Source organism: Otolemur garnettii, unplaced genomic scaffold (genome assembly GCF_000181295.1).
Source record: "Otolemur garnettii isolate 467f Iridium unplaced genomic scaffold, OtoGar3 scaffold00014, whole genome shotgun sequence".
In the NCBI taxonomy this organism is placed as follows: domain Eukaryota; kingdom Metazoa; phylum Chordata; class Mammalia; order Primates; family Galagidae; genus Otolemur; species Otolemur garnettii.
Window position 1 is genome coordinate 4,770,358 of NW_003852409.1, and position 25,730 is coordinate 4,796,087.

A 25,730-nucleotide genomic window follows, 5' to 3' on the forward strand; every position below is an offset into this window, starting at 1 on the left:
TTGAGCCCAGAAGTTGGAGGTTGCTGTGAGCAGTGAAGCCATGGCACTCTACCCAGGGGGACAGCTTGAGACTCTGTCTCAAAAAAAAAAAAAAAATTGTATTAGTTTCCTCTTGCTGCTATAACAAACAGTGGCTGAGAGCAACACAAATTTGTTATCTTACTGCTAATGGGTATCAGAAGCGCAAAATAGTCTTGGGAGGCATTAAAGGAGAATTCATTTCCTTGACTTTTCCAGCTTCCAGAGGCTGCTCACATTCCTCGGCTCATGGTCCAGTTACAATGGTTGATTGAGTCTTCTTGCTATATCCTTCTGACACTCAATCTTCCTTCTTTCCCTTATAAGGATCTTTGTGATCATATGTGGGTCACTACAAAAGTTTTGAGACAAACTGTGTTATAGTTGATTATTTCACTTTCTAGAAACACAGTCCACAGTATCCTTTCTGATTGACGCGCGCAAGTTTTAACTTGCTCAGTTTATCAGAATTGCTGAGAGGGCTTCATTTGTTTCTGTCCAGGAAGATTTTATGGTTCTTGATTTTTGTGCATATCAAAACCTTTGTAATATCCTATGTATCAGGCCTACCTGGATAATCCAGGATAATTGCCCCCATCTTAAGGTCATCTGATTAGCAACCTTAACTCTACCTTAACTATCCTTTTCCATGTAACATCTTCATGGGCACCAGGGATTAGGATGTGGAGGTTTTTACAGGGGAGTGCATTTTTTTGATACTTTCTTTATGATCAATTTTGACAAATGCTGCCATTCTGCTTTGCCCAAGTTGTTGGCTGCAGTGTTCTGTGTCTGTCCTCTGGGGCCAGTTTCTCAACTGTGTGTGTAGGTCTTCTATAAGTGTACTGCTCTTTTTGTTTGTTCTATCAACTGTTATAAAAGATGGGTTAAACTCTCCAACTATGATTATAGATTGACTATCTTCCCTTTTGTCAATTTTTGTCCTATATATTTATAAGCTGTTACTACACGTGTACAGATTTAGGATTGTGGTATTTTCCTCTTTAACTCCTTGAACACTATAGAATATCCCTCTTTATTTCTAGTAATGCTTTATCCCTTTATCTTTCATGACGGTGAAATTTTTCAAGAATCAGGCCATTTATTTTATAGAATTTGACTCAATTTGAGTTTGTCTTATGTCTTATCATAATAAGCTTCATGTTTTATATTTTTGGTCATAAGTTATGTTGAATCCTTCTCCGGGTGTCACCTCTGGAGACATGATGCGACTTAACATCATTAGCCATGATCACTTGATTAAGATGCCACCCGTTTTCTCTACTGTAGCCTTAATATTTCCCCTTTTTGTAATTAATTTGAGGAGAGAATTGCTTATATTTTTGAGTTAGCACAAATAAACATATGTCCAAAAATACTTATTCCAGATGTACTTGATTTTTGTTCATTCCTGCAGGGAAGAACAGCTTTGCACTGGTCCTGTAACAATGGATACCTTGATGCCATTAAATTACTACTAGACTTTGCTGCTTTCCCTAATCAGATGGAAAACAATGAGGAGAGGTAAGCTATTGATAAGAAATAGTATAACAGTGTTCATCTCACAACCTGTCTGCTAGATTGAAAAAAATCTGAAGTTTAAATATTAAATTATAAATTATAGGTATATTCATAAGGAAACACTAAGTAATTCCTGAACCAGAAACAATAAGCAAAATTTCCTTAAAATGTTGATTTAGATTCATGGGATTTATAGCTATTCAGAACTTTAGATATTACAGAGGACAAGCTCACATTTTGCAGATGAGGAAACTTTAGACCTTTTTCTGGCTTGTGGCTAGCAGAAGGTCAGTGAAGTTCTGACTGACTAGGACCAGGAATTTGGTTAGGCCAGCAGAACATGTTTTGTATTTAAGAGGTTTCTCTTGATGGAGAAGATATCAGGTAGTGAAAGAGAGGTATCACTATGTAGCATGAAAACATAGGGAGAAGCTAAAGCTTCAGGGTTAATCTAAACACAGATTTCTTTTTCTTTTTCTTTTTCTTTTTTTTTTGAGACAGTCTCATTTTGTTACCCTTGGTAGAGTGCTGTGGTGGCATAGCTCGTGGCAACCTCAAACTCTTGGTCTCAAGTGACTGTCTTGCCTCAGCCTCCCAAGTAGCTCAGACTACAGGCGCCTGCCACAGTGCCCAGCTATGTTTTTTTTAATGACAGGGTCTCACTCTTGCTCAGGCTGGCCTTGAACCTGTGAGCTCAGGGCAATCCACCACTGCAGCCTCCCAGAGTGCTATGATTATAGGCATGAGCCACTATGCCAGACCTTAAACATAGATTCTTTGTTTTTTGTTTTAGTTTTGGGTTTGGGTTTTTTTTGCAGTTTTTGGCCAGGGCTGGGTTTGAACTCGTCACTTCTGCTATATGGGCCCGGCACCCTACTCCTTTAATCTCACTTTGTTGCCCTCAGTAGAGTTTCATGGCATCACAGCTCACAGCAACCTCCAGCTTTAGGTGATTCTCTTGCCTCAGCCTCCCGAGTAGCTGGGACTACAGGCACCCACCACAATCCCAGCTTTTTTTCTTTTGCAGTTTGTATGGGGCTGGATTCGAACTTGCCACCCTTGGTATATGGGGCCAGCGCCCTACTCACTGAGCCACAGGCTTCACCCCAACATAGATTCCTTAAATAAAAGGTCCATAGAGTTACACTGGGGTTGTTGCCCAGGAACCCGGGTCCAATAAAAATGACCAGACACAATGTGAAGCAAGAGAGATTCTTGGTGGTCCTGGATTTAGGAAGATTTTTCTAGCAATCTGTAGGTAACAAGGTTCGTAATCAGATTTTATACCTGAGCTCCCCCTGGTCCAGGTCTGTGTGTTACTTTTCACTGTTTATGAGTGTTCTGAAGTGGGCCCTACTATCATATTATCCCTTTTTATTAGCATGCAGGAAACCTTATAGAGAAGGAATGAGTTCTCTAGGTTAGCTACGATCTCAGAAGAAGAGACCTCCTTCTTTACAGACCAACATCTTCCCACTTCTTTCAGAATCTTTTCTCATCAGCAAAAAGAGATGGAGATATTGTCCTTTGAAACTCAAAAACAGAAACAACAACAACAAAAGAAAAACTCAGAAGGGAAAAATTAAGACTCCTAAGAATTAGTGCTCATTTGCTTCTATAAAGAAACATTTACTGCCTGACTGCTATTTTTTTAAGAAAACAATGAAAAAATTCTTTTTGTAATTTCCATTTCCATTTTTATGCTAAGCTTGAATTTCAGACCTAACTGTTCACTCCTTCCTAGAATAAACATATGTTGACTATAGACCAGAAGGCGGAAGGAAAAATCCACCTAACTGTATTGCCAACCTATAGATAAAAAGAGACAGTGACAATATTCCAATCTTCCTTAGTGATTCATCAGCAATGCACCTTGATGGACAAATGTCAGGACTTAGCACTTCCTTTTACATTTATTGGCATTCCAGTTCAGGCATTCTGCTCATCCCCTCAGACCATTCCCGCATGGCAAGTCCAATTGCATCTTACCTTTTGTCTCCATCTGTGTTGCTTCCTGGCTGGTTACCATCACTGTTGTGATAATTTTTACTTCTCAGGCTTTGATGCTAACCAGTCGATGTACACTGCATAGACATAATTTATACCACCTAATGCTGACTTTCAGTTAATAACTGACAGGCCCACTCTCACATCAATGGGAATATTCTACAGCATTCGAATGTTTCTATATTGAATTTAGGATGAAGAAAGATTCAGTAGTAATAGTCACAGTGTGGTCTGTTGCTTAAACACTAGATAAGGACTTTAATCTTTAAACCTTGTTAGATGTTGTGTCTCTTTGAATCAAAAATTGAGAATCCTGATTTGAATAAACCAACTACAAAACATTTTTTGGGCTCGGCGCCTGTGTCTCAAGTGGCTAAGGCGCCAGCCACATACACCTAAGGTGGAGGGTTCAAATCCAGCCCGGGCCCGCCAAACAACAATGATGGCTGCAACCAAAAATAACCGGGCATTGTGGCGGGCGCCTATAGTCCCAGCTACTTGGGAGGCTGAGGCAAAAGACTCACTTGAGTCCAGGAGTTGGAGGTTGCTGTGAGCTGTGATGCCACAGCACTCTACCCAGGGGAACAGCTTGAGGCTCTGTCTCCAAAAAGAAAAAAAAAAAAAATTTTTTTGGAGAGAACCCAAGAAATTTTATTATAAACTGGGCATTAGGTTTTACTAAGGAATTCCTGTTAATTTTGTTGGTATAACAATGACATTGTGACTAGGCTCATAATATTTATAGGTGAATACTAAAATGGACAGAGATTAAGTGATAGGAGTTCTGAGATTTGCTGTAAAATACTTTAGCAAAGATAAAAAGGAAGATGTTAGATGAAGCAAATGTAGCAAAAAGTTATTAAATTAGGGTAGTGAGTGTCTAGAGGAATATTACACTATAGTCTCTCTCTCTGTTTTTTATTTATTTATTTATTTATTTATTTTTTGAGGCAGCGTCTCACTCTGTCACCCTGGGTATCTTAAGAGTACAGTGGTGTCATTATAACTCACAGCAACCTCAAATTCCTGGGCTCAAGAGATTCTCTTCCCTGAGCCTCCCAAGTAACTGTAACTATAGGTATATGGCATCACACCTAACTAATTTTTTGTTTGATTAGAAACAGTGTCTCACTCTGGCTTAGGTTGGTCTCAAACTCCTGACCTCAAGAGACCCTCTGCCTCAGCTCCAGACTGCTGGGATTGTAGACGTGAGCCACTGCACCCAGCTCTCTACCCTTTAATGTTGGAAGTTTCTGGTAATAAAAATAGGCTTTTTAAATATAATTTAAAAAATTAAGACGCAATTTTCAACCCAGAAGTGGCCTGAGAGACCTAGTTCTTCCGTTCTTCCTCACCACTTCTACAGATGAGGATACAGAAGCTCAGACAAGTTAAGGGAATGCTCAGGGTCACACAGGGCCTCTGACTCCCACTCTAGCATTCTTTGGGGTATAATATGCAACGTGTTATTCCTTTTGTCATATTTGGAGGTAAAGGCATAGTTTACCTTACATTTTATTTCATAAGCCACATTTCGATAATCCCATTTATATACTATGTAAATATATCAATAATTATGGAACAGTTATCAAGCTTACTAAATATATATGTTGTTTGTACATTGATTTTAGAAAACAGTTTTATTCTATAAGAAACATAGTCAATAATTGCTACATGTGTTGTAGAGGATTGTAGAACTGGGAAACATGATCTGACTTCTAATCTACATTCTGTAGAAACCAGTTGCTTTGGCAAGTTGCCTAACCCTTCCGGGTTTGCTTATTCATTTATAAAATGAAGCTGCTGAACTAAATGACCTCTAAAATTCAATTTAACTCTACTATTGGTTTTTTGATGGCTTTATGATAACTTTTTCCACCAGAGAAAGTACAGTTATAAAAGATGTTGTGGAATATATAGTAAAAAAAATTTTTTAATTCTTCTGAATTTACAAAATGTTATCCACTTATAATAATGTTTTAAAGTTTATATAGGCACCTCTATTTATAACCTCTGGTTCCTGAGTGGCAAATTGAGCTGCCCTAATATGAAGGTTCCTTAATTTCAGCATCTGGGGCTTCCTTCCAAACTCAGGGTTTCTTTACTCAAAAGACAAACCTCCCTTACATGCAAAGTCTCTTTCTTTTATGTCTTACCCCAACTGTTAAGTGAGCTTTAAACAGAGATCATTTCCGTAACCATTGGATGATTTTCTGTGTTTAATCATGCATCCCTGTAATCATCATTTTTTCCACCTCATCAATCACCTGATTATTTCCCCAACACCTCTGTTGCACTGGACTAGTCACAGTCACCCCAGGAGGAATCAGCAGGAGTGGCAGTCGTTAAGTGGTCATAAATAAATACTAGTGGGTCCCGTGGAAACGATATTTATGATAACCAAACCAAGAAGCAATGCTAACGTTTATTAGCCGCTTCCTTTGTGCCAGGTACAATGCCCTTCTCTTTACATTTATATTCCATTTTCTCCTCATTCAAAGTGTGAGACGTATTATCTTATTTAAAAGATGAGGAAAGCTGGGGCTTAGAAACATCAGATAAGTTGTGTATGAGGTAACAGTCATCATTCTCATTGTTGGAAGGTAGAATTAGGGGCAATTTTTTTTTTTTTTTGGCTTTAATTTTGGTACTGTTAGCAATTTGAATTCTGAAAATAACGTTTGTATAAAGTAATGTTCCCAATAGCCCAGATTTGTGAGCCAGTGAGCCAAACTCAGGAATTGACATGGGTAGCAGAATAAAACACCTGACCCCCAGCTGTGTGCAACCTTATTTTATGCCTGTCAGAGGAAAGAGGAACAGCCCTGGTATAGAGAAGATGGCTTTCCCTGGGAAAGATCCCACACCTTAGAATGAAGTTTCCTTCTGCTGCATAATAATATTGCCAGGTTAACTGTGCCTTGAGTTGCATTCCAAAACTCTACAAAACAAATCTTCCTTCTGCTTCAGATACACACCCCTTGATTATGCTCTGCTTGGTGAGCGCCATGAAGTGATCCAGTTCATGTTGGAGCACGGCGCCCTGTCCATCGCGGCCATACAAGACATTGCTGCCTTCAAAATCCAAGCTGTCTACAAAGGGTACAAGGTCAGAAAAGCTTTCAGAGACCGGAAAAATCTCCTCATGAAGCATGAACAGCTGAGAAAAGATGCGGCTGCCAAGTAAGTTTGAGCTGTGGAGATTGAGTCAGGGTGGAAGGGGGTGTGGGATAGGGGTGGTCAAGAGAGGAAAGAATCGGAATTACTTTTGCTCCCTACATCTGGGTCACCTCTCCCCTTCTGCTCAGCACCCTCGTCTCAGAAGGCCTGAGGCTGCAGTGCAGGATAAAGAAGCCCTAGCCCCTCCTTGGTGGCTGTTCCTCTAGATCCGTCGCTGATGTTTCAGCCCAGAGACAAAGCACTGCCACCCCCACCCATGGCAAGGAGTTGGGGGCAGGATTGCCTCCTCCAGTAAGCTAGAGAGATAACCTCTCTTTTCCCCTTCCCTGCCTTTCCAAAAGAAACAAGCCAATATCTAGCCTACTTTCACTGGACCAACCTAAGTTTAGTTTTAATTTAATAACAACCGGCTCGGTGCCTGTGGCTCAAGCAGCTAAGGCGCCAGCCACATACACCTAAGGTGGCGGGTTCGAATCCAGCCCGGCCCGCCAAACAACAATGACGGCTGCAACCAAAAAAATAGCCGGGCGTTGTGGCAGGCGCCTGTGGTCCCAGCTACTTGGGAGGCAGAGGCAGGAGACTCGCTTGAGCCCACGAGTTGGAGGTTGCTGTGAGCAGTGAAGCCATGGCACTCTACCTAGGGGGACAGCTTAAGGCTCTGTCTCAAAAAAAAAAAAAAAAAAAATTTAATAACAACCATCTTGTATAAATTACTTGCTCTCCTCCTCCCATTTCTTAATAAATCTGCATTAAATAATTTATTCTGTAAATAGTGACTGAATACCTATTACACATACAAAACTCTTGGCTAACGCCTAGGGAGAAAATGGTGTCTGAAAAAGCAAAATCCCCACTTTAGAGACTTCGTGTTTGTTTGGACAATGATACAAAATACACGAAATAGCCATTTTGTGCTTATTACACATTGTGATTATTTCACATAAATTATTTATTTTAGAGTATACTTTAGTTTCTTCAATACCTATGTTGAGGAAAAAGAATTTTCAGTCGCAATACAGATATAAAACCTCCAGTGATAAAGATGTGGACAGGCAGATTCTTGAAGGATAACTTCCTGACCGTATGCTAAATGTTTCCAAATCTCCAGTTCTTCCAGCTCTTAAATCTTTCTACATCTTGCCCACAAAGGGAAAGCATAAGTGTAATAAACAGCCACTAGAAGTAAAAATAAGAGGCAAGATAGATACCACCATGTATTGGAATACTAGCCATAATGTTAGCCTTCAGTACATAAGATTGACAGAAACACATCATTTTCTGTGACTTTGAAGCTACTGAAATAGATGGCATACTAGGAAGTATTATCTTGTACCCTTTCTTTTTTGAGACAGAGTCTCACTCTGTCGTCACCCTGGCTAGAGTACAATGGCATTATCATAGCTCACTATAACCTCAACATCTCAACATCCTGGGGCTCAGGTGATCCTCCTGCCTTAGCCTCCCAAGAGGCTGGGACTATGGGCACATACCATGATGCCACTGGCATTGTCATACCTCACTGCAACCTCAACCTCCTGAGCTCAAGCAGTTTTCCTGCCTTAGCCTCCCACGTAGCTGGGGCTACAGGCACACACCGTGATGCCCAGCTACGTATTCTATTTTTCTGTAGAGACAGAGGTCTCAATCTTGCTCAGGCTGGATCTGAATTCCTGCCTTCAAGTAATCTTCCTGCCTAGGCCTCCTGGAGTGCTAGGAGCCACTGCACCCAGCCCTTGTACTGTTGTCTTAATAAGGCTCTCTTCTCTTCACTTTTGACAAATAATCTAGCATTAACCTAAAAGTCACTACACACCTCTTTTCCCAGCCTTCTTATAAAAGTTTCCTGCGTGTGAGTGACAACTCTAAGTAGGTAATGCACATGAAAAATTATCCTGAGTTGCAAGTAAATATTCTCTGGAAGGTACAGAGTGTTGTATTTCCTTTTGCTGATATTTCTGTAAACTCCAATTTAATGTATGAGAATCTATTTTTGGGATTTGAAGTCATATCTGCCTAAATATGAGGTGGCACTCTACAAAGGCACCCTGACTAACTTTGTATGTCCCCCCAAAAGGAATGTAGTAATCCAAACACATTCTACCTCCTTATTAGAAAGAGGGGGCCCCTAGGGTCCTCCTTCTCCTTTCCAGCAGAATAGCAGGATGTGGCAGAGTGGACAGAGACCTGGATTCAAACCCAGCCTCTAAAACGTATTTGTGATGACTTGAACACAGCATTTCTCTTTGGGCCTTAATTTCTTCATCTGAAAAACATGACAAATGAGACTAGTTGATTTCTAGGCACCCGGCAGTTCTGCAGAGACCCCCCAAGGCTTCGCCTAGTGCGACCTACAGACCCTTCCTCCTCTTCTTTGCCTTTGCTGCTCCCAGAGTCTTCTGCCTGAGACTGAGTTTGGACTGGGGTACTATGTAGTCAGCTTTGAGCTGGGAACTAAGACCCTATTTGTAAGATTTCCTTTATAGGGGAAGGGGTTTAAAATAGTGACATGCCCAAATAGCATAGTGGTTTGTTTACATACTTTTTCCCTAAAATGGACTTCTGGGATTCCTACTCCACGGGGTTTGAAGCAACAAAGCGATCTAGGAAACATCTAGTCCAAACCCCTCTCTAGTTCTTATCCTAATCAGCTTCACTGCTATGGAAGACAGGGCCTCTGTGTTCTTGGTTTCCGAAGTTAATTTTTAGAAACCTTGTTAAATGGGAGCCATGCTGACTTGTGATAGTGTTTTTAAATTGCCAAAGTGGAAAAACTGTAATCTCCTTTATTTTATTTCAATTACAATCTTTCCTTTGTTGAATGTTATTAGGAATAAATAAGGTTTTTATGGTTTAACCATCACTTTTCCTATAGTCATTACAGTATAAGTCCCCAAGGGGGAAAAAAAATTTTTTTTTGAGACAGAGTCTCACTATGTCTCTCTGGGTAGAGTTCTGTGGCGTCACAGTTCACAGCAATCTCAAACTGTTGGGCTTAAGTGATTCTTTTGCCTTAGTCTCCCACGCAGCTGGGACTACAGGCATCCAGCACAACGCCTGGCTATTTTTTTCTTATTGTCATTGTTGTTTAGCAGGCCTGTGCCAGGTTCAAACCCGCCAGCCAGCCTTGGTGCTTATGGCTGGTGCCCTAACCACTGTGCTATGGGTGCTGAGCCCCCAAGAAAAATATTTAAGTGGCAGAGAAACTGATGGAATTTGCTTTAATTTTATTTCTCAAAAGTTATTTTTTAAAATCTGAGTCCGTGTTTAATTTTGCTTTAAGAAACAAATCGGCATGCTACACTCAGTGCTTGCTGCACACGACGGAGTGAGGTGACCCAGGCACAGCGTGTCCCCTCAGTCTGCCTCCCCAGTTTACCATGTAGGGACGGCAGAAGTCACCTTCCTTAAAGGGAAGATGTGAAAGGAACTTAGGAAACTGAAAGGCATTTCTAATTTACTGATAAACTGGGAGAGAGAAAAGTTGTAGTCATATTTTCTAAGGCAGGTATTTTAGAAAACACTATTTAAGAAATAGCCATCATCCATTTAAGAGCACTTCCTAACTCACACTGCACTACATGTGTTGTTACTGAAATGAACATTACTATAATTTTCCTGCCAAATCATACAGTTGAATGCACACCGAGAAGACCGTATTTATGCTGATCAGCCTTCAGCCTTGAAGCTTCCTTTCTGCCGGTTCTTACTTCACTCCAATCTCAGCTCTCCTCTATCTCTCTGACTCTCCCTGAACATCTTTTTAATTATATCATCTCCACACTGAAGTCGGCCCTGAAGGTGAACTCCTTAGGAGTCTACTCCTGCTATACTTTTTTCTCTGGAAAATGCATCCTTAAACTCTTAAACTCTTGAAGTTTAAATTAGTTCATCCCTACAGATGACCCCTGATTTGTCTCTCACCTTGTCCTCCTAGAACCCTAATCCCTATCTCAGTTGCCTACTGGGCCATTTCCACTTTGTGTCCTTTTGCCACTTGCCACCAGTTTTGACCACTGGACACTTCTGTTCAAATGTCCTGTTGTCCATTCAGACTCACAATGTGAAATCCACAGCTCATCACCAGAGTCTGTCTCTCTTCTGGTCTCTGTATCTCCTTCCTGGTGTTGCCACCATAGATTGCATGAATTCTTTTTTTTTTTTTTTAATTCTTAATTTCAAATGTCTTTTAACTTTCATTCCTCTTTGCCACAACTCTATATAAGCCCTTGTTTTTGAATACCAGCCATGACACTAGGCTACACCCTTTGACATTCACTTCCACGTATATCTCCAAGCCTCGTTTCTCTACACTACCATGGCCCTCCCTCTCCCTCATGCTCAATTGATGTCTCAGCCATCCTGGACTATTTTCTTTTTCTTTTTTTTTTTTAATTGAATGATAACTATGTACATTAATGCACTTCTGGGGAACAGTGTGGGGTTTTCACACACAATCCAAAACACTTCCATCAAACTGGTTAACACAGCCTTCATGTCATTTTCTTAGTTATTGTTTTAAAACGTTCACATTCTACTCTTAGAAAGGGACTATTTTCCTTTCTTCGTTTGCCATGCTTTCTGGGAGACCCGAATTTCTTTCTGGCTAGCATAGGTGATCACATGTGTCTCTTAGAGTTACATTATCAAGTAACTCCCATTCAGACTTTTGCTGTGCTACAATCTCTTCTGCAAAAGGTTGTTCTGAGTCCGTAGTCAAGTAACAGGGAATTCTGTGCCTCTGAGGACAGCACATTCCATTCATGGAGGGTTCTGTCTGACAAAAGTTATTTTCTACCTTTTGGTCTTGAAGCTACTCTTTGAAGCCCAAGAGGAAAGTCTAAATCCTTTTCTAGAAACCACCTTTCAGACAAGTAAAGAAAGTGCTCCTGCTCCCTCCCACCCCCATTTGGGTCTCCTCTTTGCTTCCTAACTGCCCTGGCACAGCCTGCTCCCCAAATGTCACCAGGTTGTCAGTGCCGTTTTCAGGGTTGATCCACAGGTCTAACTCTTCTGCTTACAAAGTATCTGACCAGGGGCACTTTCTTCCATGGCTCTACTTCATGCTATTCTACTTTTCTGAGCCTTAGTTTTTTATCAGTAACATGAAAAGAAAGTTTTGTTGTTTTTTTGTTTTGTTTTGTTAGAGCCTCAAGCTGTCGCCCTGGATAGAGTGCTGTGGCATCACAGCTCACAGCAACCTCCAACTCCTGGGCTCAAGCAATTCTCCTACCTCCACCTCCCAAGTAGCTGGGATTACAGGCTCCTGCCACAACGCCCAGCTATTTTTTGGTTGCAGCCATCATTGTTGTTTGGCGGGCCTGGGCTAGATTCAAACCCGCCAGCTCAGGTCTATGTGGCTGGCGGCTTAGCCACTTGAGCCACAGGCACCGAGCCAAAAAGAAAGTTTCTTAATCCAGGATGGGGTTCAGGCGCCCTGAATACCCTGAATATGCCACCTGTATGCAGCATTTGTGTGTCAGGAATATATAGAGAGAGATTTTTTATCATATCCTCAAAGGGGATCCATGAGAATGGATAAAAATTTAAAAACCACTGGACTAAATGATATCTGAGGTCCTTCTCAGCTGTAACATTCTGTAAGTCAGAGGTCTAAAGCACATCCCCTGGGGAGGAAGTTGAAGACCACATGTTACCATGTGTGTACATGTCACTGTACTTGGTAAGTTAACTCTGAGAGACATGCTAAGTAACACTATGTTACTTCGTTATTCAGCCACAATGAAGAGACAGAAACTGACAGACCCTAGATACCAGGCAACACCAACAGAAAAGGTTAGAGCTAAACCTTGCCCATCTCATGAGGTAAGGTTTCCTCTCACTGTAAACGTTCCAGCAGAAGTTGAATTATCATCTCTCTGGGATGTTATATAAGGAATTTTAAAATCAACGTAAAGATTTCTTCTGAGTCAGAGATTCTGTGTGAGCTAGGTTGCACAACTTTGCTCATGAGTGCTCTTTCCTCTGTCTGAAATAATCTTTCACGTCACTCCTCTCTCATTCTCCGCATATAGACCTTGCCTCTTCCAGTTTGATTAATGACTGCCTCTCTCCTCCCACAGCTCTGGGTAGACCGCCCCCATCCTCCCACGGCTCTGGGTAGGCACCTCTTTTGACACTCATCACATCTGAAACTACCAGTAATTGTCAGTTTCTTTTTTTTTTTTTTTTTTTTTTTTTGAGACAGAGCCTCAAGCTGTCCCCCTGGGCAGAGTGCCATGGCATCACAGCTCACAGCAACCTCCAGCTCCTGGGCTCAAGCGAATCTCCTGCCTCAGCCTCCCAAGTAGCTGGGACACAGGCGCCCACCACAACACCCAGCTATTTTTTGGTTGCAGCCGTCATTGTTGTTTGGCGGGCCCAGGCTGGATTTGAACCCGCCACCTTAGGTATATGTGGCTGGCGCCTTAGCCACTTGAGCCACAGGCACCAAGCCAATTGTCAGTTTCTTGTGAGCAAGGGTGGTGTGGTATATACCTTAGAGCCTTAGAGCAGCGGTCCCCAACCTTTTTGGTACCAGGGACTGATTTCATAGAAGATAATTTTTCCATGAGCCAGGGATGATTCAAGTGCATTTCAGGATGATTCAAGTGCATTTCAGCTCCACCTCAGATCATCAGGCATTAGATTCTTATATGGAGCTTGCAACCTAGACCCTTCCCCATGCACAGTTTACAGTAGGGGTCATGGTCCTGTGAGAATCTAATGCCGCTGCCATTCTGACAGGAGGACTTCAAGCAATGACTGGAGCCAGAGGATCACCTGTAAACACAAATGAGGCTCTGCTCACTCACCTGCCACTCACTCCTGCACTGCGGCCCTGTTCCTAACAGCCATGGGGGTTGGGAGGACCACAGCCATAGAGTGTTTGGAACATGGTACACATTTAATAAATAGCTGTTCAGTAATTGTTTCTACAGTGAGTCTAAGACCTTACATAAGCCACTGATCATTCTAGGCCTTAGTTTCCCCATCTGTCAAATAGAAGGGTTGGACCCGAACTCTCTTCAATCTCCTTTAGTCTTTTGTTAGGAATTTCTCTGAGTGCACTGCTTTAGCTTGTTTGCCTTACTCAACGTACATTCGTGTACCACTTACCCTCACAGCACTCTCACACATACCTTTGTGCATTTGGTTTTCCAACTTTCTGCATATTGGTCATGAGCAAGTTACAAAAGTTCTATGTTGTGATTAAGGAGAAACCTAAGAACAAAGGAGTTCACCACTGTACTTGAACGTGATTCTCTAAAACTCTTAGGCCCAAGCTGTTTACGATTCTTACTCCTGCCAGATTTAGAGAATATTGAGAAGAGCAAACTTCAGGTAAATACCTTATTTCTTGTTTGGAAGAGATAGGGAAGCCTAGCCAAACACGTGATGACTCACTTGTTTCTGGGAACCAAAAACATACCCATAAGAAACTGGGGCCCCAGTTTGAATAATGTGGATTTTAAGCATTACATTACAGAGTATTAGGTGAATGTTTTATGAATGTATAGGAAATTATTGTAATAGCCCCCTCATGATTCATTCCGTCTTAGTTACCTTTTGCTACATTACAAATTACCCCTAGAAGTCAGCTTAAAACAATACTCAGCATTTACTATCTCACAGTTTTTGTGGGTCAGGAATTTGGGAGCAGCTTATCTGTGCATTTCCGGTTCAGGGTCTCTCATGAGATGAGAATCATGATGTTGGTTGGAGCTGCATCTCACTCTGTTGCTCAGCCTAGAGGGCCATGGCATCATTCTAACTCACAGCAACCTCAGACTCCTGGGTTCAAATGATCCTCCTGCCTCAGCCTCCCGAGTAGTTGGGACTACAGATGCCTGCCCAGCTAATTTTTTCTATTTTTAGTAGAGGTGGGTCTCACTTTTGCTCAGGCCTGTCTTGAACTCCTGAGCACAAGCAGCCCTCCCGTCTCAGCCCACAAGAGTGCTAGGATTACCTTGCCCAACCTATTTACTAAACTTTACATGTAAAATAGGTCAAGTTTAGAATGTAGTCCACCTTAAAGAGTAAAGATCTTCAACATCCCATAATAACTTAGAAAAGAACACTTAAAGTTGGGGACAACTAATGAGTATAAGAATTAAGGATTAAATGCTACATTGAAAGCTAGTTTTTAAATGTTGTAAGTGGTTACTTTGATGAGATATACCTAATTTCTACATATGACCCAAATTATTTTCTAAGTGATGGAAACAGATTAAATGAAATTTTTAAAAATAACAGCTATTGAGATGACTTTTACCGGGAGAGTTAAAGCAGCTGAGTTCTATGTTGGCTTTGTCTGTAGTTTACCATGTAGCCTTAGGTAATTCACTTACCTCTTGCCTTAGTTTCCTTTTCTACCAAATAAGGATGTCACCCTCAATAAACTGAAATTTCTTCAAACTTTTTTTATGAGACAGAGCCTCACTCTGTTGACCTGCATAGAGTGCTGTGTAATCATAGCTCACAGCAACCTCAAACTCTTGGGCTCAAAGGATCCTCTTGCCTCAGCCTTGTGAGTAGCTAGGACTACAGGCGCCTGCCCCAAGGCCTCCCTGATTGTTCTGTTTTTAGTAGAGATGGTGGGTGTCTCTTTCTCTTGCTCAGGCTGGTCCCTGAACTCAAAGGATCTAACCCACTTCAGCATCCCAGAGGATTCAGGTTACACATAATTTCCGGTTCTAATACCATTTGATTTTTTTTTTCCCCAGTCATCACTATTATTACATCCAGAACCGCAGCTCTGAAGAACTTCATAATTGTGGGCCATGTATCACCTGGAAGATGTTTTTTTGTTGGGTTTTTTTGTTGTTGTTGTTCAATCCAAGCAGACAAGCAAACTTTATAAAATCATTTTTCTGGGATTGTTTATCAAGTCAGTTCCCTAATTTAAAAAATCCAAACCAAAGTAGAGCATTGACTGACATTGCTTCTTTAGTTCTTTCAGCTGTTGTTTAAACTGTACAAATGTTTTATTATTTTGAAAGTCTGCATCAGAATTCTTATTCTATAAAACCAAAAATTTCTTCTCCACCATTACTTTTAAGTCTGGTATTTTTTCTGGATGTTCTTCTTTTACTGTTATAGATTCCCAGCAGAACATCCAGGGGAGACTGGAATGTAAGCTGCCGATGGCACATCTGAATAGAGAATGTTCTGTCATTGAGATCATTGAGTTCATGTATGTAGTTCTCAGATGAGAATTTCTGAGTTTCCATAAGATCCAACGCAACACCAGAAGCTGTGCCCATTCCAGAGTTGATACATACTTGGACTTCCCATATCTGGACCCCAACTCCGTTTCTCACGCCCCTTGGCCTACTGCTAAAATGACAAGTGTGGCTCCTACCCTGGAAGATGATTTTTAATGCAAAATGCATCAGTTAAAAAAAACAGTAATTCTATTCATATGCTCATAAGTCTAATTACATATTCAGATGGTTACATTCTTTTTCCTAATTCTACTTAGTTCTACCAAAATGAAAAATCACCTCCCTATAAACCTCTTCCTCCAAAGAAATCTCCAGAAGGCAGAGCCCACTTGCTTTCTAGACATGTTGATCTCTCTAAAGGGCTAGGTCCCCTGTTTGACTGGTGGCTTCCTTTGTTGGAGGCCCAGAAAGGTCTACAGTGACAAGATTTGTCCAACGGATGACTATATAGTGCCTTGGAATTGAAAAGGAAGGCTGTTTAGTTTCCTGAAATGAAGGGACATGACTGCTCAAATAACAAAGTCTGATTTATGACCTCAGAGCCCCTCTTCATGGTAATGAGATCCATGTAGATGCCAACTCAGACAGCCACATGCGTGTGTCTGTCTGAAGGGCCAGTATCTTTGTCTTAAAGCAGCTCTGTTGTCAGTGCTGCGTGCCAGGAGCAGAGCTATTACATCAATTAGCAGCCCTTCAGCTGCCCAGGTGCTTCCACCTCATCTGAAAAGCAGCCTTCTTCCAGACAGATGCACTGATACAGCACCTGCTCACATCCTCGTGGCACTCAGGCACTGAGACGCCAGGTTGTCCGGCCAGCCTGTAGATTGCGGTGCAACAGGCCCAGGTGTCAGCAGATGGGAACTATGTAACAAAACCAGAGTCAAATAAAAACATTGGGCTCGGCGCCTATAGCTCAACCGGCTAAGGCGCCAGCCACGTACACCTAAGCTGGCGGGTTCGAATCCCCAGCCCAGACCTGCCAAACAACAATGACGGCTGCAACCAAAAAATAGCCGGGCGCTGTGGCGGGCGCCTGTGGTCCCAGCTACTTGGGAGGCGGAGGCAGGAGACTCGCTTGAGCCCAGGAGTTGGAGGTGAGCTATAATGCCACGGCACTCTACCCAGGGGGACAGCTTGAGGCTCTGTCTCAAAAAAAAAAAACACTGGAGCCATACAGGAGCTAGCATGACCCACCTGCCATGTCCTCTGTGATGGGACTCCATGGAAAACTGCTACACCAGCTAGCTTGTCCCCAGATCAGTGGGAAGAAAGACTGTCAGAGGGGAATTTAATGAGTTGATAAGATTTTAAATTAAAGTATAACCCAGATATCTGTCAGAGGGTCTTCCCTGTCCCTTGAGATGCATCGTCTGTGACTCTGTAGTCTGTGGAAGTCTGGATTCTTGCTTCTGTGTCTGATATTTATCAGGTTGTTTATTTAAAAAATGAGCTTAGTGGACCTCACAAAAAGTTGGTGTCATTGAGAAGAATCCCATTTCATATCATAGATTTCGTATCCCCTAACTGTCTAGCTAACTGTTCTCTTAACCCTGGCTATTTGGGGTGTGGTCAGAGGACCAGTGACACCTGAATAATCTGATTCTGCTTGTTAGAAATGCAGAATCTCGAGTCCCACCCCAGACTTGGCAAATTAGAATTGGTAACTGCCGAGGTAATCCGGTGATTCAGCCCATTCACGTGGCCCTGAAGTCCTTCTCTGTTATTCAGCACAGGAGGATTCTCTTTGCCCGGGCCCTGCTCTGTCTCTTGTCCTCTCTTCCTTCCCTCTCCTTTCTCTCCCCCTTGATCCTTTATCTCCTCTCTCAGGTGTGGAAGCTACAAATTTGTCTCCTTCGAAGAAGCCCTTTTCTCTGGAGCCTCAGAACCCAGTCACTAGCCAGGCCCTGAGGTCTCACCTTCTACCATACCTCAGTCCTATCCCTAAGCTTTTTGAAGTGTTTATCTAAACAAGGTCCCCCTCCACTACAGGGACTCTGATCCCAGCCAGCTACTACCACAAAACCTCTCCATCTCATTACAAAAGGAATCCTAAATTTTGTAAAGATAACTGGTTTCCAAAACAGACCCCTAAGTCAAGCCAGAATTAACACTTTTCGATCCAGAAGCAATCTCTGACAGGCAAGTGACTCATTCGAGGTCCTTCAGTAGTTATTGGCTGTAGCAGGACTAGAAAACTTCTTATACTTCCCAGCAAAGGGTTCTCTCTGCCATATCTTTAATCATTCTATTTTATTTTACTTCATTTTTTTAGAGACAGAGTCTCACTTTGTCACCCTCAGTAGCGTGCGTGGCATCATAGCTCACAGCAACCTCCAGCTCTTGGCCTTAGGCGATTCTCTTTCCTCAGCCTCCCCAGTAGCTGGGTCTACAGGCGCCCACCACAACGCCTGGCTGTTTTTTTCTTGCAGTTTGGCCAGGTCCAGGTTAGAACCCACCACCCTCAGTATATGGGGCTGGCGCCCTACCCACTGAGCCACAAGCACTGCCCTAATCATTCTATTTTAAACTGAACCTTTAAATGGCTTCCAGATTCTCTTCCTGAGTAGTAACTGAGAATCTGAGAATCAATCACCTGCGTACCAAATATATATATTGTGTATAAGAAGCTCTGTTCTGGGGTGGCATCTGTGGCTCAAAGGAGTAGAGCGCTGGCCCCATATGCCGGACTTGGTGGGTTCTGATTTCTGTATCCTCAGTGCCCAGCAAAGGAGAATCTCAGAAAATAAGGGTTTTTTGTCCTCCTTCCAAGGAATTTCCTTTGAAAATTCCTACAAATGAATGGCCTTGGTCAAACAAATCTTGCCCTTAACTCAGCCTCTTCATCCTCAGGCTGCTCAGGCCTCTCTGGGCCATCTGCCTCCTGCTGCTACTTATCTCTAGACCTGCCCTCCTGCTCTGCCCTCTTCTGTTACTACCCAGGGGTTAACAGCCCAGCCACCAGCTGCTTGTGTATGATTTTTGAAAATCATCCTACCTTTTGGCCCTCTCTGTAAAGAGAAAAGATTTGACTCAACTAAAGCTCTCAATATCATCGTTGCAATTTCCATTTTGTTTTATTTTATTTTTATTTTTATTTATTTATTTATTGCAGTTTTTGGCTGGGGCCAGGTTTGAACTATTTTATTTATTTTTGAGACAGAGCCTGTCATTGTCATTCCTGGTAGAGTGCTATGGTCATAACTCACAGCAACCTCAAACTCTCGGGCTCAAGCAATCCTCTTGCCTCAGCTTCCCAAGTACCTGGAAGTACAGGTGCTCACCACAATGACCAGCTATTTTTTAGAGACAGAGGTCTCGCTCTGGCTCAGGCTGGTCTCAAACCTCTGAGCTCAGGGCAATCCACCCATCTCAGCCCCCCAGAGTGCTAGGATTCTGGCCCATTTTATTTTTTCCTAAAGGATAGTTTTCCTTCAGTCCTCAAGGACTCAACTCCCTACATGGGTTTTGATGGAGGTCATCGGACAGCAACCCCAGGTCTAAATCTGGGTTGGGATGTTCAGTCCTTGCGGGCTTCTCAAGAACAGTTCCTGACGACCTTGCTGTGGATGGCACAACTCACATAGTTATCTAGCTTGACACAGAGCTTGGGAAGCACATCGGCATGGAAGACACTCCACTGTGCTCTGAATGATGAACTTCCTGACAGCTGTGTCTTTACACACGCCTTGGCACAGTTCCTGCAGTGAATAGGCTGCACATGGTCACGGCGCTTTGGGGAATTACATTGTTCCTTCTTTTCTTTGTCTTCTTGGAAGTGAGGATGCGAAAGAGCTACAAGTATTTTTTTATGTTATCATTAAGGTTTGCCATTGGGCTTTTTAAATAAATCAGAGTCAACGTTATCCCTACAGCTGTCACTCTCAGTTACATTCTGATATGCTTTCTAGAACAAGAGAAAAAAGCATAGAGTCCCAGGTAGCTCGAGGAATGACACACACCCTTGGGAATGTGTTATATTTTACACAAAAATGTTGCCTGGTTATCCGTCATGTGTGTCTTCGCGGTGCAGAGATTAATCCATAATATTCTTTTCATGTCCACCATCTTTTGAGCTATAAGGCCTGGTATAAAAAGGCTGGTTTTTATTTTATCTAGAGAAAAGACTGCTCCTAGAAAATGCAAATTTCCAAATACCTCCTGTGATGTGGTAGTTTTTCTTAAAATTTAAACCTCTCTCAGCATCACTTGAGCAAGTGATACTCTTTTAATTTTTTCCTCTTCCTCTTCGGCTTTGCTTCCAGAAAGCGGGAGGAAGAAAACAAGCGAAAGGAGGCAGAACAGCAGAAAGGAAGGTGGAGCCCAGAAGCCTGCAGAGCCCCAGCCCTTCCCAGGCTGCCCAGCACCCAGGATGAGCCCCGCAGGCAGAGCTGGACCCCCATCAAGCAGCCTCCTGCTGACAACACTGCCCCCAGCCCTGGGCCGGAAGACTGCCGAGGGTCTCCAGGAGGGTCTCTAGGCAGGGATCCCCAAAAGGAGCAGGGTGTTGCCTCAGACTCGCAGGGAACAAGGTCCAGAAAGCCAAATGGTAGGTGTTTTGCCTTTGCTGTCTGATGCCGATCGTGGACTAGGGGCTGTTTTGATTGGTGTATTTAGACCACTTACATGTGGGGTAATTATTATGTTAGTGTTTAAGTCTGCCATTTTGTGAGGTGATCTCTGTTTTCCTCTCTTTTTCTTCTTATTCTGTGAATTACTTCAACACTTCTTAGCCTCCCATCTTGATGGATTTATAGTTTGAGTGTGCCTCTTTCATGCTTGGTAGTGCTTTTCTTTTAGCACTTGTCAAATACTGTGCCACGTCCTTCTGGTTTTTGTAGTTTCCATGAGAAGTCCTCTGTCATTCAGATTAGTGGTCCTCAGAATGTTCTTCCTGGCTCAGCGCCCGTAGCACAGTGGTTACAGTGACAGCCACGTACACTGAGGCTGGCAGGTTCAAACCCAGCCAGGCCAACTACACAACAATGACAACTGCAACAAAAAATAGCCGGACGTTATGGCGGGCGCCTATAGTCCCAGCTACTTGAGAGGCTCAGGCAAGAGAATCGCTTAAGCCCAAGAGTTTGAGGTTGCTGTGCACTGTGACGCCATGGCACTCTCCTGAGGGCGACATAAACTCTTTGTCTCAGAAAAAAAAAAAAGAATGTTCTTCCCTAACACGTCATTTCTCTCTGACTGCTTTCATGACTTTTTTTCCTTTATCTTTAATTTTCGAAAGTCTAATCTGATGTGTTTTGGCTTGAGTTTTTGCACTTTATCCTATTTGGAGTTCGCTTACTGTGTCAGGGTTCCAGTGACTGCTCCCAGCTTTGGTAATTTGTGAGGAGGACTCACAGGATTCAGCATATAGTTGTACTCACAGCTATGATTTATTATAACAGAAAGACACAAAGCAACATCAGCAAAGGGAAAAGGTACTTGGAGCAAGTCCAGAGGAAACGAGGCACAGGCTTCCCGAGAGTCCTCTTCCAACGGACCCACACACAACACAATTCATTCGTTCAACAATAAATTGTAACAACCAGTTAGACAACCTTTTGTCCACAAGGAAAGCTGGTACAACTCCAGAATTTTTATCAGGAGTCAGTCTCATAGATACCCTCCGCCTAATACATGCCAAAATTCTGTCCAGCCTCCCAAAAGGAAAGCAGGTGTTAGGCCTGAGTCATATTGTTAGCACAAAGCAATTCAAACACATTGAGTTCACTCTTACAAGTTAGAGAATGGTGGGATCCCTCCCAAAATCTAAGTGTAGATGCCAACACAGTAAGAAAGACAAATGATGTCTTAGTATTATTCTGAAAATAGTTTTGACCTGTGGACTCTGAGAAAGGGTCACTTCATTCAGGGTTTGGACAATTCAGATTGTCTCACTGAACCTTAATTTCCTTACCTATAAAGTAGGGTGTACATTCTCTACCCTGCAAGGTAGTTTTGGATAGAGATAAAATAATCAATATAGAGTATTTATTATAGACCATGACGCACAGGAGGTCCTCAGTAACTATCATTATTAAGCCATACAGCTCATCTAGCCAAGAATAACTACATAAAAATACACATAAATGACCATAAACATTCCTGGAATTTAAGGCCATAATCCACTTTACAGTGATAGTGTGTCAGCAGTGCAACTCCTAAGGAAAGTGATACTGTGTTCCATGCACATCCGTTTATTCTCTAATTAGGCTCCCAGAATGTGACAGCCATGGTGAATTTCCATGAGTTTTTCTTAGCTCGGGGCCTCTGCAGTTGGTGCTTCCTGTACTTTTTTTTCAGATCTCAGGGTGAATATTCCTTCTTCTGTACAGCCGTCTCTCCCCACTCAGTGAGGCTACATTTTCCTGCTATACGCTCTGATCCCTGCCCTATATTTCCCTATTATAAAGATCATCAGCTTTCACTGTTGTTACTGGTTGACTTTATTTTTTTCAGTAGACTATAGGATCTATAAAGAGTAGGATTGTTTCAGTTGTCAGCTGCTATATCATAAACCACACAAAACCTAAGTAGCTTTCAATAGCAATTACTGTTTCTCCTGATTCTATAGCGTGGTTGGGCTTTCCTGCAGGTCTCACCCACATTCAGGTGGAAAGTCAGTTGAATGGTCTGGTCTCAGACACACTAACTGACCGTCTAGCAGTTGATCCTGGCCGTCAGTCCTCCAGTAGACTAGACTGGCTTCCTACATGGTGGTCTCAAGACAGAATTGCGTTCTCAGAAAGCAAAGGCAAAAGGTGCGAGACCCCTTGAGAAACAGGCGCTTTTGCTCACCACCTTACGGTGGTCAAAAGAAAGTTAAAAGACCACTCCAGACGCAGTGATGTGGGGAAATAGTTCCACCTCTACGCCTCCTAGGATGGGGGGAATTTGGGCTATGAAACTATCCATCGAGTTCCTTTTTGGTCACAGATTATTCATATTCCTCCCACAGGCAAGATATTCTAACTCCTATCTCAGGACCCCAAAATCTCATCCTGATTATCACATCATACGTGAAGTCTAGAAGCTTGAGACCTCCTGTATCAGGTCCAGACGTGGCCCAGGTTCCCCAGGCAGGACTTCACTTGACTGAGGGACACTCAACCAAAAGACACGTTACTAACCCCTCCCCCACATGCAACAAGCAGTGGCCAGACGGGACCAGAAACCCACCCTAGACGTTCTTGTTCCAAAAAGGGGTGGAGTGGGAGGCACATAGCAATTCAGAAAGCCAGCTGGTCAGTAGGGCCCCTACTCCAAGTTACGGGATATTCTTTGCTTAGGGTCTCTGGCTCGGCTACCTGGACCCCTGGCTGTGTTCCCTGGGAACATAGAAATGGCCCCTGTTTGCAGTTGAGTAGCGTTCTTATTCTGTTTCCTGACCGTAGGACACTGGGGACCCAGAGGCTTCTTTTTGTTTTGAAAGCCTCACCATTTCCGCCTGGAGATACTCAGCGACACAATTATCTCAGAAAGCTCACGAGTTTCCTGTGAATCCAATTGGGCTCATTCCATGTTCCAAAAACCACATTTATAACTAATTTTCAAACCACATCAGACTAATTTGAGTGGCTCAGACTTCTGTGGGGAAGTGTCCTTGAAATTCTTAGACATTCTTTTGCCTGAGAATGGTGCTGAGAGGGCCCACTAAGCACTACCTTGAATATTTTTGAGCTCTTAATAAAGGGTCCTACAACCCTACTATTGATTTGATTTTCTTATTCTGAGGCCATGTCTTACAATAGGACTCTTGCTGGCTGGAGAGATTAAAAATGTTTAACAGTTTTCTTTTCTAACCCAGCATATCCTGGGTTCTTTATGCTTCCTCTGAATTCTGCTGACAACTTAGTAGTTCTGTATTTTCTTTCTTTTTCCCAATACTTCATCGTAAGCAGCTTAAAAAGCACTTGGTTTCTTTGAGATTCCACCTGGAAATCTCCTGTGCCGTATCTGTGAGTTCATTAGGTATATCTTCTATCTTCCAAGTTACTGCAGGTGAAAATTTTGCCAGTTATTCTGTCACTGAATAACAAGGTTCACCGTTCTCTAGACTCCAATGCAGCTTTTTCTCTGTTCTTCTCACCTTCACCAACATTCTCTCATTGCCTTCCCAGTTTCTGTTCACCAACCAGTCCCAGAGTCATGCCGTGTGTATTAGATTTTTTTTAGGACACCTGTCTTTTTAGTTGTCATTTTCTGTGTTGGCTTTCTCTTGTGCCATAACAGAGTACCCCCAAAAGTAAGTGGCTTAAAACATCAACAGTTTATTTCCCACTGGTCTGTGAGTTAGGTAGGCAGTTCTGCTAGATGACTTGAGCTCGTGTGGCTGCTAGAAGGCTGACTGGGCTGGAAAGCCCTAGGTGGCCTCCCTTATATGTCTGGCAAGTGGTGCTGTCTGTGCACTGAGGTACCTTCATGCTTTTCTGTGCTGCCTTTCATTCTCCACTAAACCCTCTTCCCTACATACTCAGAGCACTGCTCTGAGAGGAAAAAGGCGGAAGCTGCAAGACATCTGGCAGTGTGCAGTAGCTCACACCTGTAATCCTAGACTCTGGGAGGCTGAGGTGGGTGGATTGCCTGAGCTCAGGAGTTCAAGACCAGCCTGAGCAAGAGTGAGACACCATCTCTAAAAAATAGCCAGGCTTTATGGCAGGCGCCTGTAGTCCCAGCTATTCTGGAGGCTGAGGCAAGGAGATCACTTGAGCCCAAAGAGTTTGAGGTTGCTGTGAGCTATGACGTCACAGCATTCTACCCAGAGCAACAAAATGAGACTCTGTCTCAAAAAAAAAGAAGCTGCAAGACATCTTGAGGCCTAGACCCCAGAACTTCCATATCATTTCTACCTTATTTTGCAGATCAGAGCAAGTTACACTGTCAGCCCAGATTTAAGGAAGCAGAGAAATAGACTCCACCTTTGGATAGAAGACGTGGCAGTATTACATTAGAAAAGTACATGCCTGTTAGGATGAGGAAAATCTTTGCCCATTAAACAGTCTGTCAGGAGAGGCCATGCATCTGTTAACTTCTGTATCTCTAGCACCTTGCAGGGTGTCTGGCACACAAGAAAATACTTGCTGAATTTATAGTTAGATAGCACAAGCTAGGTGCTAGAGATTCAGAGATGAAAGGTCATTAAACACAAGATGAAAAGTGTTGGTTATAGTCATGTAACAGAATATCATTTTTATGGCAAAGATTTGCTTTGCACAATTTACTAGATTATTTATGCAATGTATTCATCCAACAACTATGTTTTTGAGCCCACACATTGTGCCAGCCATACTGAATTATCAATTAAGGCTAAGGACCACCCGCTTCTTTTCTATAGTAGTAAACACACATTGGGTATATAGGTAAATACTTCTTGACCTGAATTCTCTTAGAAACCACCCATTAAAGGTTTGGTTGAAGTTTACTCTGTACCCCAAGAATTACACTTAATCACTGTAACTTCAAATGTACAATGCTAATAATGGCCCTAATTCAGTGCTCTCCAGAGCAGAGAGAAGAACACAGTAACTTCAGACTTCTTACAACTACACAGGTGTGGTTCATGTCACCTTGCTGATTAAAAAACACCCTGAGACATCAGCCTGAAGGCAGTCAGATCTACTGCGGACAGGATCACATTCTAATGGAGAAGCCTCACATCCACAGTCTTTCAGTTTCTAATCACCAGACCTTTTTTCCTTTAATTACACTAATACTAACAAGATCTCCTCAAGGAAATCCTAGTACATGATTTTATGATTTTCAAGCCATATATGACTCATGAACCAG

General features: G+C 42.6%; 1 protein-coding gene across 4 annotated transcripts in view; it reads left to right on the plus strand.

Moving 5' to 3' along the window:
* Positions 1 to 25,730, plus strand: part of INVS (inversin) — a 167,720-nt gene that overhangs the window by 130,152 nt on the left and 11,838 nt on the right. For all 4 annotated transcript variants that reach the window (XM_003785169.3, XM_023510471.1, XM_023510472.1 and 1 more), the window contains exons 11-13: positions 1,436 to 1,542; positions 6,517 to 6,729; positions 20,213 to 20,496. In XM_003785169.3, coding sequence (XP_003785217.1) covers positions 1,436 to 1,542; positions 6,517 to 6,729; positions 20,213 to 20,496 — 604 coding nt within the window. The remainder of the gene's footprint in view (positions 1 to 1,435; positions 1,543 to 6,516; positions 6,730 to 20,212; positions 20,497 to 25,730) is intronic.